Source organism: Myotis nattereri (assembly GCF_964212035.1).
Source record: "Myotis nattereri genome assembly, chromosome: 3".
Classification (NCBI taxonomy): domain Eukaryota; kingdom Metazoa; phylum Chordata; class Mammalia; order Chiroptera; family Vespertilionidae; genus Myotis; species Myotis nattereri.
In genome coordinates this window covers 191,720,323-191,735,472 of record NC_138077.1, presented here as the reverse complement: position 1 = coordinate 191,735,472, position 15,150 = coordinate 191,720,323, and the positions used below count along the sequence as shown (strand labels likewise).

Sequence of the window (15,150 nt, the reverse complement as noted above, 5' to 3'; positions counted from 1 at the left end):
AAATACCATCTGTAAATGGTCTGCTCAGTCCAGTCCTGCTGAGGGTACAATTCATCTTCTAATACCAGCCTCCTCGCTGGGACACATGCATCAAGGTATCATGAGAAGTGGGGTCAAAACCTCAGGGATCAAGGCCCTCAGTGTGCCAAACATACCACCAAGAACTCACCATCCTCCCCATGATTCCTGTCCCCACAGTCTCAGCTTCCATTTCAGAGATGTACGCTGCATGTTCCTGTTTGACATATAACAGCAGCATTATCCCAACCAGTCGGATGAACTTCACCTGGAAAACAGAGCCAAACACTCAAGTCACGGCATTAAACAGAAGTCGGAAACAGAAATAAAGATCCCAAAGGAGAAGTGGTCTCGAAGCTGGCTGAGAGTGTCATGTATCTCCTCCACACGAGGACCCAGGGTAATCACCCATCCAACTCACTTAGCTTGCTACGTGACAGCTTAGCCTACAAGTGCCAAGACCTGCATCCTGCCCACCCACAGGTGCCTCCTCTGGAGGACCTAGAACTGAAAATAGCAGGATAATCAGGACTGGCTTGGGGAGAATGTGTAATACTGTCTTAACTTCCCTGCGTGGCAACCTAACATTCAAAGGTCCCTGACTCCTCTCTTACCTTTGCATACTTGGCATCTGGATGAAGGCTCTCTGATACAGCTTTAAACCACTCTTCCTCCTTTGGGGTGTCATGGAAGAAAAAGGCCTCCTTACTCAGATCAAGTTCCTGGAACCTATTAGGAGAAGCCAGAAGTAAGAAAGTAGAGAAAGGTAATGTACAAGATGACACGTCCTAAGATCGGTTTGGGTGCGTAAATCCTAGCCTTCTGGCTACACTGCAGAACCCGCAAGAGAAAAGAAAAGAACACTCAGGGCCGAGGGTCAAAGTGCTAAGGCACTTACCAGGGCTGTCACAGCAGCAGGCCATTCCCGCTTCATAACAGCCTGTGATGCCGTTGGAAGCATCTGCACTTTACATCTGAGGTCACGAGTTCACACAAGCACCAAGCGGCAAATGGGTTCAAACCCAGGTCTACATACATTCCAAATTCTAGGCCTTTCCACTTTACCATACAGGCTTCTTCGCTGCCCTGTCCCCATCAACAGTGCCCAGTATAGGGGTAGTAGGATGCTAAGTGTGAAACAAAAAGGGCTGACTGGTGGGGCTTTTTTTTTTTCTTCTTTTTTTTTTTTTACACTAACCTTCCTTCCCTGGCAAAAAAATATTCTTTGCTTCATGACCAAAAGTGTTGAATGTCTAAGTAATGAAAATCAATTCAAGGTGCAGTGATTTTAACAGAGGATTATACTAAAAAATTCAATACTAGCATTTAAGTGCCAAGCACATCACTTTAAGAGTGCCAGAAATGTGTTTAACTATGAGGGAGAGCATCAAATAGAGAAGCAGCTGTTACTAAGCACATACTTATTCGTCAATTCCTTCACCTGCTGTGAAGAGTCCAGTATATAAGGAATGGGCAAAAGTAGGTTTAAAGTTGTGAGTACATAAAACACAGCTTATTCTTGTATTATTATTTGTTAATTGTATTATTTTCCATAGGAACAACTGTAGACCTACTTTTGCCCACCTCATCTTCATGTCCCCATCCCTTCAGCTACAGCTATACGTTTGAGAATGTAGAAGCAACTGGAAGAGAAACACTCACCCTACACAGTATACATCTGGGGCCTGGATACCGTGACTTAGCCAGGGCCGGAGGCATTCTTTGGGGGACTGTCCATTCACATTGTATGTCCCCACAAAAAACCTGTCACCAAAGAAAATCAATCGGTCACTCAGGAAGACCATGGAGACAACCAGGGAAAGCATTTTAAGACTTAAGAAAGGTCACATCTAACCTATACCAATGACTGCAGTCTACTGTGATATTTGTTGCTTGTGTGATAACATCAAACAGCGCAGGCCTACTCTGAACATTCCTACTTAGCTCTAACAGCCCTTAGAGAACTATAATCCACAAGATAATTCTTTACCCTGCAAATGCTTCAGAAGTGAAAAGTACCTTGGTAATTACTTTCAGAAGGAAAGCAACAGCAGTACTCACCATAATTGACTATTTCTATCCCTAGAAGCAATGTTACTTTGTCTTATGATCGCAGTGCAATAATTTAAAAAGATCTAGCAGAATCATGCAACCTTGATTCATTCAACTTTCAGTAACCCTGTCTAAAAAGATTACCAAACACTAACTTCAATTTAAATGACTTTCTTCAAAGGCCCATAACGACCAAGGGTAGGCTACATTCCTTTTTTAGTATCCATATAGCTCTTCAAATATTGCTGTAACTATGCTGCAAGCTGTGTCACTCCCACTGCACCACACCCACCAGAGTGCCCGGCCGAAAAGGCACAGAATAAACGCCTGCAAATGAAGAGTGAATGAAATCACTCATTTTAGAAAATGAAGGGAGAGATCTGTAGTAGGATTTGCTTTCAAATCCAAGGTCCTGGGGGTGGAGGTAAGTGCTTAAATTTCAGAGAGTTGAATGATCCTTTTCCTTTGGAAACAGTCTAAGAGCCAGTTAGCTACCTGAAGTTCTGGATATAGGTATAATCCTCCTCTTTCTGCATCAGAAGTGATTTCACCAGTGTTTCTCGCAGTCCAAACTTCTGCATCGACAAAATATGAGCCTTGTCTGAGACTGTGATAGTGCAAGAGCGAACCATGTCGGTAATTTCCAACTTGGATTTAGTCTGTCTAGAAAAACAGAAAAAAAATTTTGTTATCATATTTTTTAAAATATATTTTATTGATTTTTTACAGAGAGGAAGGGAGAGGGATAGAGAGTTAGAAACATCGATGAAAGAGCAACATCAATCAGCTGCCTCCTGCATACCCCCTACCGGGGATGTGCCCACAACCAAGGTACATGCCCTTGACCGGAATCGAACCTGGGACTCTTCAGTCCGCAGGCCAATGCTCTATCCATTGAGCCAAACCAGTCAGGGCTGTTATCATATTTTGATGAGTCCTTCATGACATAAACATAAAGCTAGAAGTTTCCACACACAAGCATCTGAGTCACAGAAGGCAAAAGGAGGCTAATGTAAAACTTATTTGCTAAAACAATATTACTTCTATGTGGAATTAAGTAAACCTACATGTTGTTGATTAGACAGTACATTGGTCCAGAGGGTTTCTGAAAATACATTCATAGAATCTCAGACCAGAAGGGGACCTTGAAGATACTGTAATCTAATCCCTTCATTTTTTCAAATGGGAAACAATGAGACCCAGCATCATTAATGATTCACGCAGCTGGATGGTGAGAGTGCCTCACATAACAAGACTGTGAAACAATCCAGCCTTGGCCAGTGTGGCTCAGTTGGTTGGAGCAGCATCCCATGAACCAAAAGGCTGTGGGTTCAACTCCCGGTCAGGGTACATCCCTGGGTTGCGGGTTCGATTTGTGTAGTTTTAGTCATATTAAAAATTATTCAAATGCTAACTTTAAAATTAAACAAAATTTGACACTTACCTAACAGAATCATAATAATAGCTCCAGAAACTTTTGTTGAAAATCACTCAATGAATTAATATCTATAAAGCACTTGAAGTAGTTTCTGACACTAAATAAATGCCACTTAAGTGTTTGATATAACTCTTGTCATGTACATACAGGGTGGGGTAAAAGTAGGCTTACAGCCGAAACTGGTTTGGCTCAGTGGATGGAGCGTCGGCCTGCGGACTGAAGGGTCCCGGGTTCGATTCCGGTCAAGGGCATGTGCCTGGGTTGCGGGCATATCCCCAGTGGGGGATGTGCAGGAGGCAGCTGATCGATGTTTCTCTCTCATCGATGTTTCTAGCTCTCTGTCTCTCTCCCTTCCTCTCTGTAAAAAATCAATAAAATATATTTGAAAAAAAAAAAAAAAAAAGTAGGCTTACAGTTGTGAGTACACATTGTATTATCATTTATTAATCATTGTATTATTTTCCATAGGAACAACTGTAAACCTACTTTTGCCCCACCCTGTATTAATTAAGGCTATGTAAAAATGTATCTGTGTTGTACCAAGAAGGATCAAAGGTGAATTGAGAATGACAGACCTGGGTTCACTTAAAGTTCAGGATCTGTTCATTGCAGCTTAATTGCAAAATTAAAATACTGACATAATAAAGTAGTTTTATCTTGACCAGAAGACTCTGGCCATGATCAGTAGGGTGCACTAGAGTACATACTAAATATAACAGCACATCAGGAAAAAAGAAAGGGGTAAATAAAAATGGGAAAAAGAAGACTCTTCAGCGTCAGCAAAGTCTTGAAAGAATGGGAGGGAGAAATCAAAACGTTTCTAATCTGCATTTCTAAGATAGATTTAGATGCCAGTTTCAAATCCTAGATCTGCCACTTGCTAGTTCTAGATGTTGGGTGAGTTTTACAACCTCTCTTCTCACCTGTTTCCTTAGCTGTAAGACAGAAAAATAATAGTACCTACCTCTCAGGTTAAAATAAGATAACTTGGGTAACTATTGGCATACACAGTAAGTGCTCAATAAATATCCAACATTTCTTAGGCCAGCTACCCTGGGACAACTTACCTCATTCACAGGAATGGTTTCAGTTCTATAATGAAGAAAACCTCAGTCCTAAGAGGTAGCAGTGAAGGGAGAGCTGATTACCTTGTGAGCAAGTTTTCTGGTTTATCCTGACCCCGGGAGCTTTGGTCCACAAACATGCCTTTCCCATTTGGCCTCAAATTGTCCAAGTGAGAACCACCTAAGTGGGGGGGAAAGAATTAAAACATAGTTACGTATACTCTCACATATACTTTAGCATACAGACCACAGTTTCTCAAATCATACTAGGCATTACTGGTAGTCCACATGTTACTCAAAAACATAGGAAAGCCTATGTTTTGTTGGTGCCTGGGTGAAGCTCCCACAACACATATACCAAGAAGAAAGAAAAAAAATTTTCATCCAGCTGTCTACTGCTGAACACATAACACTCCTTTTTCTTGGAGACAAGAGTGCACTATAGAATGAATAAAGCTATGATATCTGCAGACCTTAGTTCTATCACCAGCTCTACTATTTATTGTCCTTTGACTATAAAAGTCATCTAACCTCTCCAAATCTCAGTAATTTGGCCTGTGCTGCCCTCCTCACAGGTTTATTATAGGGATCAAATAATTGACATGTGAGTAAGCATTCTGAGACAACACAACATATTACCCTATATAATAAAAGGGTAATATGCAAATTGACCGAACAGCAGAATGACCAGTTGCTATGACGTGCACTGACCACCAGGGGGCAGGCGCTCAGTGTAGGAACTGCCCCAGCTGGCAGGCTCCTATCGCCAGATAGGGAATGGGGAACCAGGGGTGGGTGGCAGCAGGGGGCGGGGCCAGCTGCCAGCAGCCCAGGAAGATGGCCCAGATTGCAGGCCAGGCCTGGGGACCGTACATGTGCATGAATTTCGTGCGCTGGGCCTCTAGTGAAATATAAGATCTTATTACCACTTACTGCAAGTGGCACTTCAATTCCAAGGACGAAAAGGCAAGGGTTAGATATCTAAAACTGGAAAGGGCCTAAGTGCCCTCAAGAATGAGAAGAGCTTGTCAGTGTCAACAAATTGCCTTGAAAACCAAAGAGCCCAAGGACTTGCAACAAAGAAATATTAGGGGAAGTTGTTAAACCAAGATAATTAGAAAGTTAATAATTAGAACATTAATCTGCCAATAACTTCTCTGCTCCTTAAAACCCAGATCCCTTGTCAACAGGAAACAGCATGAAGAGGCCAAAGAGAGATGCTGCTTTAATACACAAGTTTCAAGGGGCACCAGAGGCATGAAACATCACTAAAGAATTTTGCTCTGAAGACTATTACTAAACATGGACTTTTCAACCATGCATTCACATGATCCAGAAAAAAGCAAACAAACTTTGGAGTTGAAAAGAAAACACAATCATTTGAAACATGAAAATAATTACATTTCAATGCCTCCAGTGAATCACCTAGGCCTTTCAATTTTGCTTCCTCAATGCCTCTCAAATCAATCTATTCCTATCCCCAATGTCACTATACCAATCCAGTTTACCAATATCTCCCTGAATGACTCTGAAAACCTCACTGAGGCCCAGCCAGCGTGGCTCAGTGGTTGAGTGTCAACCTATGAACCAGAAGGTCACAGTTCAATTCCCGGTCAGGGCATATGGCCAAGTTGTGGGCTCGATCCCCAGTGGAGGTTATGCAGGAGGCAGCCAATCAATGATTCTCTCTCATCATTGATGTTTCTATATCTCTCTCCCTTTCCCTTCCTCTCTGAAATCAATACAAATATACTTTAAAAAAAAATACATACACCTCAACAAGTCTCCCTGTCTCCGTTCTCACCCCACTCTCTCTAACCCAATCTCTACACTGTGACAAAAGGATTTTTTGAAAAAGGAAATATGATCTGTTAAAACCTTTTAAAATCCCCCCACTGATAAAACCAAACCCCTTAATATGGCTGTCAAGTCTCTTTCCAGTGGAGATCCTGCACACCTCTGGCCCCCTACCTCCTTCAATGCCATATTCAAAGTATATTAAAGGTACTGCAGTTATACAAAGACCCCATTAGAAACCGACTTCTTTCTTCCTTGCTCTGCTTTACACAGCTAACTCCTATCATCCTGTGGCCTGGGGTCAGCAAACGTTTTCTGTAAAGCACCAGAGAGAAAATGTTCTAGGTTTTGTAGACCATACAGTTACAACTACTCAGCTCTGCCTAGTATGCAAAAGCAGCCATGGGCATGGCTGTATTCCAATAAACTTCATTTATGGTCACTGAAACTTGGATATTTTATAATTTTCACATCACAAAATATTATTCTCTTTTGATTCTTTTCAACATTTTAAAATATAAAAATTATTCTTAGTTCACAGGGGGTACAAAAGCCGGCAGCAAGCTGGATTTGGCCCACGAACTACCGTTAGCCAATCCGCTGCGGTAGGCCAATCTTAGAAGTTATTTCTTCTAAGAAGCCTCTCTGACCCCTCCTAGATGGGTCAGGTGCCTCCCCTGACACTGGTGTTCCCACAGCTCCCTATACTTCCCCCATCACAGCCCTGATTGCTGTGCATTGTAACTCGTTTGTCTCCCCAGATAGACTGTAAACTTACTGAGGACAAGACTATGTCTGATTGACTAATCACTGCATCGCCATCATCCAGCACACCAGACAGTATATTATAAGCAGTTCAATCCCTCAACAACTCAATAGGACATACTGGATGAACGTGGATCTTATGTGCCTTATATAAATATATAACATCTGAATTCAGGCCGGAAGAGTTCTTTTGGAATATTTCAGGTCACCTTCTCATTGTCTTCAGCATATAACAAAAATAAGACAGAGAAAACCAGAATAGGTTGTTTCTAAAATTCTACAATCCCATGGTTAGTTATTTCTAGAAACCAAATCCCCACTGGATTCCAGCTCTCTTGCTTTACTCTAAAGGTTAGAGAGCCAAGGTATTTACTAGTAAGTTAGTGAATGGCATATACGGACACCTCTTAGAACGGTTGAAATCCAGAATACTGACAATACCAACTGCAGGCAAGGATGTGGAGCAACAGTAACTCTCCTTCATTGACTGTAGAAGTGGAAAATGGTATGGCTGCTTTGGAAGCAGTCTGGCAGTTTCTTACAAAGCTGGACATAGTCTTACCATATGACCAGCAATCATGCTCCTAAGTATTTATTGATTTGAAGATCTAGGTCCACACAAAAACCTGCATGCAAATAATTATAGCAGCTGTATTCATAATCATCAAAAACTGGAACCAGCAAGATGTCATTTAACAGGTGACTGGATAACCAAACTGTGGTACATCCCGATAATGAAATATCATTTAGCAATAAAAAAGACTGAGGCCCTGGTCGGTTAGCGTGTCGTCCGGATACACCAAGGTTGCGGGTTTGATCCCCAGTCAGAATCAACCAATGAATGCATAAGTAAGTGGAACAATAAATCAGTGTGGGGTTTTTTTTTCCTCTCTCTCCCCCTTTCTCTCTCTCAAATCATTTTTTTTAAAAGAATGAGTTATCAAGCCACAAAAGACATGAATATTAAATGTATATCGCTAAGTAAAAGAAGCCAGTCTGAAAAGGCTAAATATTATCGGTATATGATTCCAATTATATACCATTCCAAAAAGATAAGAACTATAGGGAGGGTAAATAGATCAGTGATGGCCAGAGGATAGGAGGAGAGAGGTAAGGGTTAAATAAGTGACGCATAGGGGACTTTTTTAAAAAAACATTTTTTTATTATTGATTTCAGAAAGGAAAGGATGCAGAGAGAGAGAGAGACACGGAAACATCAGTGATGAGAGAGAATCATTGATTGGCTGCCTCCTGCTTGCCCCCTACCGGGGATCAAGCCCACAACCCAGGCATGTGACCTCACGGGGAATCGAACCGTGACCTCCTGGTTGATAGGTCCATGCTCAAACACTGAGTCACACTGGCCAGGCCACAGAGGGCTTTTTAGGGCAGTGAAACTATTCTGTAAGTAACTGTAATGGTGGATACATGACGTTTTCTGTGGGTTTCAAAACCCAAGGAACTTTACAGAACAAAGAATGGACCTTAATGTATGCAAATTTTAAAAGTTATTTCTGAGGACAGGGGATCCTGAAGTGAAATTACAAAAGAATCTAATTATATTGTATATGTATGAAACAACCTCACTGAAGTGGGTAGAAGAAAAAGTGCTTACCTAAGTAATTTTTGAAATGAGTGAAGTCTGTAAGACTAAAGGTAGAAGGGACTGTACGTGAGTACTATACTCTAGCTGATAAGGCTGACACCATTACACATGTATACTGGAGTTGAACAACTAAGTAAATGGGTGGTGGATGGTGGGAGCTAGGTGTCTCACTGTCCGAGTGGGACGTTCCAGTAAGCAAGGGGAGGAAGCCAGAATGATCCAGGTGGTAATGAATTAGAGCTGGAGAAATCAATATGAACTCAGGTTACCTAAATATAAATACAGGTGGTACACATAGAAATACACACAGGTAAGTATGCACACATATATTTCCTTGCTCTGTCAGCGAGGAGGGCTCAGAAGCAAGAACATACCGATAGCAACAACCACACTTTATGCCCAGATCTTGGTTTCTAGTTCATTCTCCAATATAAGGAACCAGGGCTCCTTGAGATACGGTTATTTTAGGAATGAGGCAAGAAGTATAAAAGATGAGCCTGGAGCATTTTGTAGTACCAGAAAATAAGAGCATGCTCAAAAAACAAAAACAAAAAAAATCCCACAATGATGGGGGCATGTCAAAGTGACACAGGACCCAACTGAAAGAGCTCCAATGGCCACAGTTGGAACAATTTGAGCAACAAAATAAAAAAAGCAGTACTGGGTTATAATTCAAAGTATAAAATAAATACCCAGCGGTCCATAGTGATATAAATAAATAATAATATAAAAATGAATAGTCCGGCCATAACCAGTTTGGCTCAGTGGATAGAGCGTTGGCCTTTGGACTGAGGGGTCCCAGGTTCGACTTTGGTCAAGGGCATGTACCTGGGTTGCGGGCACATCCCCAGTGGGAGGTGTGCAGGAGGCGGCTGATCGATGTTTCTCTCTCATTGATGTTTCTATCTCTCTCCCTTCCTCTCCGTAAAAAATCAATAAAATATATATATTTTTTAAAAATGAATAGTCCGGCCGGCATGGCTCAGTGGTTGAGCATTGACCTATGCAATCAAACCAGGAGGTCATGGTTCGATTCCCGGTCAGGGCACATGCCCGGGTTTTGGGCTCGACCCCCAGTGTGGGGTGTGCAGTGAGAAGGCTAAAAAGGGCTAATTCAAATGTAACCCTGATATTTTGGGAGCTAGCAATTGGAATTCATGCCAATAAGCTCAGTGTGCATTCCTGATGACCTATAATTAAAGTCATTGCCTCCTTCCCCAAAGTCTTGCAAGGCTTGTCAGGCCATAAAAACTTGAACAATGCATTGCCCTGGGGGGTGGGGGGGAGGGGAGTCATTATCGCTGGCCCCAGGACAGATCATCAACACCTGGGGGCCTTCCTGTAAGCCCATGAAAGGGGGCGGAACCATATCTGCAAGACAATGACCCCACAAGGTTATAAAAAGCGAAGCCTCTGAGTGTTACTTCACTCTGATTTGGAAATTATTCCCAGAGTCCACTAGTGTTAATAAATGGGTTCCTCCCTTTCTCTAGGAAGCGTGCTTGGTATTTCTTTGCTCTTCTGTACACAGGAGGCAGCCAATTAATGATTCTCTCTCATCATTGATGTTTCTATCTCTCTCTCCCTCTCCTTTCCTCTCTGAAATCAATTTTTTTAAAAATTTAAAAAATGAATAGAGGAGAAAAGACAAATCTTCTATGAAGAATTCCAAATAATTTAGGCAAATATTCTGCATTCAGGGAGGTGAAGCACAATTGCCCACTCCTTAAGTATGGGCTGCACATGGTGACATCCTTCCAAAGAGGACAGTAGGGAAAGGGGCGTGAGGGGTGAGGCCAACAACCCTGGAGAAACCTGACCAACATGACCTCAGCCAGGAGACTAAGGTTCATATCCACAGTGAGAAGTCATGTTGATAGCACAGCCTTAATATAACGTGATGAGAATGATACTTGACTCCCATTGCCTTCCTCCCCCAACCTATAACCCCAGTCTAATCATGAGAAAAATACCAGGCAAACCCAAATTGAGAGTCATTCTACAAACTACCTGACCAGCACTCCTCAAAACTGTCATGGTCACCAAAATCAAAAAGTCTGAGAAATAGTTGCAGCCTAGAGAAGCCAAAGGAGACATGATGACTAGATATAATGTGGTAACCTAGGTGGGGCCCTAGAACAGAAAAAGGGCATTATGTAAAAACAAAGGCAATGTGAATAAAATATGAACTTCAGTTAATAACAATAATGTATCAATATTGGTTCATTATGAAAAATGTGTCATCACTAATATCAGATGGGGAAACTGAGTGTGGGACATACATGGATCTCTTTGTACTATCCTCACAATTTTTCTGAAAACCTCAAAGGATTCTATAATAACATTTATCATTATTATTATTACTATTATTATTATTATTTTTTTTTTTTTTAAGGCAGACTGGGGACTGAACTCAAAACTCTTTGAAAGGCTTATCTAGTCTCCGCCTCACCTCCCAGCCTCTTCTTAACTCTCTGCAATGGGGCCTGTTCCCCATTACAGTAAGTCCTTACTTCATGTCATCCACAGGGTCTTTGAAAATGTGCCTTTAAGCAAAATGACATAAGGAAACCAATTTTGCCATCTGCTAATCAATATAAGAGTTAAGTTCCTACAGCATATTTCTGGTCAAAAAACATCACCAACCTTCTAAATAAAGACCTGGCAGCTCAAGGCACAATGTGAGAACCACCCTGGACAGGACGCCCTTCCAGGGCCATCACTGCCATCCCTGCACTCACTCAGACAGGGGTGAAAGGACAGAACAGGACTGGTAGCTGTGTCCTTAACCCCTCTTCCAAGAAAAAGCTGCAGAATGTATCAGTTACTCAGCCTGCCCTTATCTCGGCCAATGGGAAAGCGGGGGAAACTAGCCCAAGGCCAAAAGTATGCTAGCCACTCCCCTGTCTTTGTGTAACCAGACCCTAGCTGCACCCTGCCCCCACCCCCAACCCCAAGCCCTATAAATTCTTTGTTCTCTTGGGACTCGGGGCTCTCTCTTGCATCCAGTAATGGAGGCGGGGGGGGGGGGGGGGGGGGGAACCAAGCAAACTTGTATAAAAGACTCTCTGCTTTTGCATCGGATTTAGTGCTCCCTGGTGGATCTTTGGGGAGTCTTGAAATCTGGGCATAACATTTGGGAGCTCGTGCAGGACCCCCAAGACTCACGAGGGACCCCGATTCGGAGAGTCTGACTGACCGCGGTAAGTGTCTGTGTGTTATCTATTCTGTTCTGTGTGTTCTGTCCTGTGTGAGCTCACTTCTGAAGTCTGTAATGCCTGTAAATGGTCTAAGGTGGACGCACTGGGGGGGCCACAGGCGGGAGGAGTCAGGGGACGGACGCCTCGATCCTCCATCTGAAGGGGTGCATTTTTGCTTCCGCAGAGTCGGAAGGTCTGTAGGAACCCCTCTATCTGAGACAAGGCAGGTTGCTCCCGCTGGTTGGCGTGCAGCCATCGTCTAGCTTTCAGTTTTTGCTTCCATGGAGTTGGAAGGCTGTACTTTTTTTGGGCCCTTTAGTTTGTGTTTCCGTTTTATTTTGTAGACTTGCTGGATGGACGTTATGATGGACTCAGACTGCTCCTTTGGGTATTGTGATAGATCATTTCAAGGAGCTTGGGGGAGGCTGTAGAGCTCCCTCAGGAGTTGGGAAGTTGTTATTGTTTAAACTCTGAATGAATGTCTGGTGAAAGTGTGTGAGTGTGGAGGGAGGGGGACTGCCCTCTCCCCTCCTTTGTGTGGCGGTCGGGCGGCCGTCTGAAGATCTGTGAAAACAGGTCACCCCCTCCCCAAGTAAATGTGTCTGGGATTTCTGTGCACGTGTAAGGAGAAAAGCTGGCTTAAAACTAATGTGCGCACCATCCATTTTTGGATAGAGTTTTAAGCTGGAATCTCCTTTCAAATGTGAAGGATGGATCCCACGACTAATCATTCACCCAGGGAAAAAAGATGCTAGCTAAATTCTAGCAGCAGGATTGGCATTTCCATAATAAAGAACAGTTTTTCCAAAGGAGAAAAAACAACAACAAAAAAAACTGGTTGGTCCTTTGTTAAGAAAGCTTTTCTTAATGGAGGAAGGGCTAGCCTCCCTTCCCCCAACAGAACAAGCAGGTGGGTGGAAATTTCCCACCAGCGGCAACTTCTGGAGACCAGTTTGCTTCCCAGTTTCTCATCCTTGGGAGAAAGAATGTAACTAATTTGCATTTTAATGGTTACCTGTTTCCAGTCAAAGGCAGCCCAAGGCTTTGGGAGTTTGCTAAATTGAACAAATGCTAACATGTCTTGCATTTTTGAAGTTTATTCTTAAAAATGTTACTGATTAAGAAATGCTGAATACTTGACTTGCCAGCTAAAAGTTTAAGGTTCAGATTGAATTGGGAAAAGTTCTGTAATTATAATAACTAAATGCCTTTGCTTATTGGTCTGATTGAGAAGGGAGGATTGACTTTGTGACCTCAACTGAAGATTTTTGATACAAGGACCAGTTTAAAGAGCAAAGGCCCCTCCCTCTGATTTAGTCAGGGGTGGAGCTTTAAGGCGGAGTTTTGCTGCAGAAATGTGGATGGGGCAGGAAGTGTGCTTGCCTTGGGGATTTATTTTTAAGCCAATCTCTTAAATCTAGAAAACCCTGCTTTCCTTAAACTAAGGACAATTAAAGGTTATATCAAAGTCTTTAAAAGGAACTGATAGCAGTAATCTAATTTCTAAAGTACAATATTTCGGGTAGAAACTGTGGTTTCATACTGATCTTAAAGGGCTCCAGTTAACTTGCCAACTCAGTGTTCGGGAGACCCAGGATATGCCTAAGTTTAACCTAGGTTCTAGATAATGTGTTTACCCAAAGCTGTGGTTTAAATTGTACGCTGTCTCTGCTTCTGTAAATTGATCTGTCCTTATTGCTTAAATATGTATCTTTGTTATTTAAAATTGTTTAATGAAATTTCTATGTCTCTTAAAAAATTTTTTTAATGTATTGCTAATCACCTAAAAATTAAGGCTAAAAATTCTAGCTACCTAAAAAGCATGGCCTTGGTGTGATAGGAGGAAAAAGAAATGTTAAATGGATGGTAGACCAATGAGCTGGGACTGGTCACTAATGGTGGATTGTGAGAAGAACTGGACGTGGCCTAACCTCTCCTTCCTTGGTACCCCTGAAACGTCAGAGGGTACTTCTGGCCTTGGTTTTCCAATGTGTTTAATCTGTCGATTTTGTTGTTTCGCCGAAATCCTCTTGAAGGACACTGAATGGTTCTTTCCTTCCTCTTTAACTTTTAGGGAATTGTATGAATGGATTACTGATGTAGATTATCAAGAATCTCTAAGGAACTTGTCCTGTATCTGGAGGAATGACTTCTAGAGAAAAGAAGCATTCCTAGGCAGTTTTCTACTGCCTCTGTTCAGGGACTTGTTCTGTATCTCGACACAACTGAAACTGATTTGTTGTTATTTTGTGGTATAAATGTGGCATGCACCTCAAAGTTCTTAATGAGGAATGTATCTAGTTATCATGTCTATTTAGTCTTGATTTCCTTGTTCAATATGAGTACCATTTCTATCTGGATGAGACATAGGTCAAGAATCCCGTCCTGGGACGTGGAAAAGGGAGGCCTCCACATCTGTTCTTGTCAGGCCCCCATCAGGGAACTTGGGCTATATTCCTGTTATCTGCTCAAGATCCCAAGACTGTAAAGGTACTTGTTCACTGAAAGGGTATAAGTGTAAATATTTATTTGATATTTATATGTCTACTTGGGTATAATTATTTGTTCATGTAAGTGTGGAAGTCTATGGGAAAAAAGGCACACACTTGATTTCTTTAAGGCTGAGTGCTCTGACCGATAGGAAAGCGCCTTGAGTGGCCACTGGGATCTTTCCCCAAGGGCGCTTGCTCTCTGTCAGAGGTGGAATCAGCCCGCCTAACTAATAAACATCTGTCTGTTTGTTTGCTGGGAACTTTGATTTGCTATGTGATATTCTGTGCTGGGTTGGGATTGTGGAATTCTGAGGTAGATTTAAAAGGTATTTGTGGCTTTTCTAGTCTGATTGGGACATTTAAAAGTGGGGCTCACAGTTCCTCAGGGCAGAGATTTCATGGGCCCTTGCCCCTGCCTGTGCTAAATTAAATAATACAGGCCAGTATCATTAGCTTGCTGGTTAAAGAAAGACAATGGGCCTTAGAATCTATAAAAATGGACGGGAATGAAGCTGGTCAAATATACTGAAAGGGTTTGGTACCTGTTGCTGCTAGCAAAGGAGGGGCTGATGCCCACTTCTAGCGCACTCCCTTGAAAGAGGCCTGGTTGCTGCTCTGCCACAAAGGGAACTGGTAGAAAGGCAAGAAAGCAGAGCACTGTAACTAATAAACAGAGTTACCTAGAAGCCATCAGGACTTTGAAGTTCTCCAAGAGAGG

The 15,150-nt window shown here is 42.3% G+C and overlaps 1 protein-coding gene across 4 annotated transcripts in view; it reads right to left on the bottom strand.

The window, feature by feature from the left end:
* Positions 1 to 15,150, bottom strand: part of INPP5B (inositol polyphosphate-5-phosphatase B) — a gene marked incomplete at its 5' end in the record, with an annotated part of 53,975 nt that overhangs the window by 17,770 nt on the left and 21,055 nt on the right. For all 4 annotated transcript variants that reach the window (XM_081086524.1, XM_081086521.1, XM_081086523.1 and 1 more), the window contains 5 exons: positions 170 to 286; positions 633 to 747; positions 1,681 to 1,782; positions 2,566 to 2,733; positions 4,657 to 4,753. In XM_081086524.1, the coding sequence (XP_080942650.1) occupies positions 170 to 286; positions 633 to 747; positions 1,681 to 1,782; positions 2,566 to 2,733; positions 4,657 to 4,753 (599 nt within the window). The remainder of the gene's footprint in view (positions 1 to 169; positions 287 to 632; positions 748 to 1,680; positions 1,783 to 2,565; positions 2,734 to 4,656; positions 4,754 to 15,150) is intronic.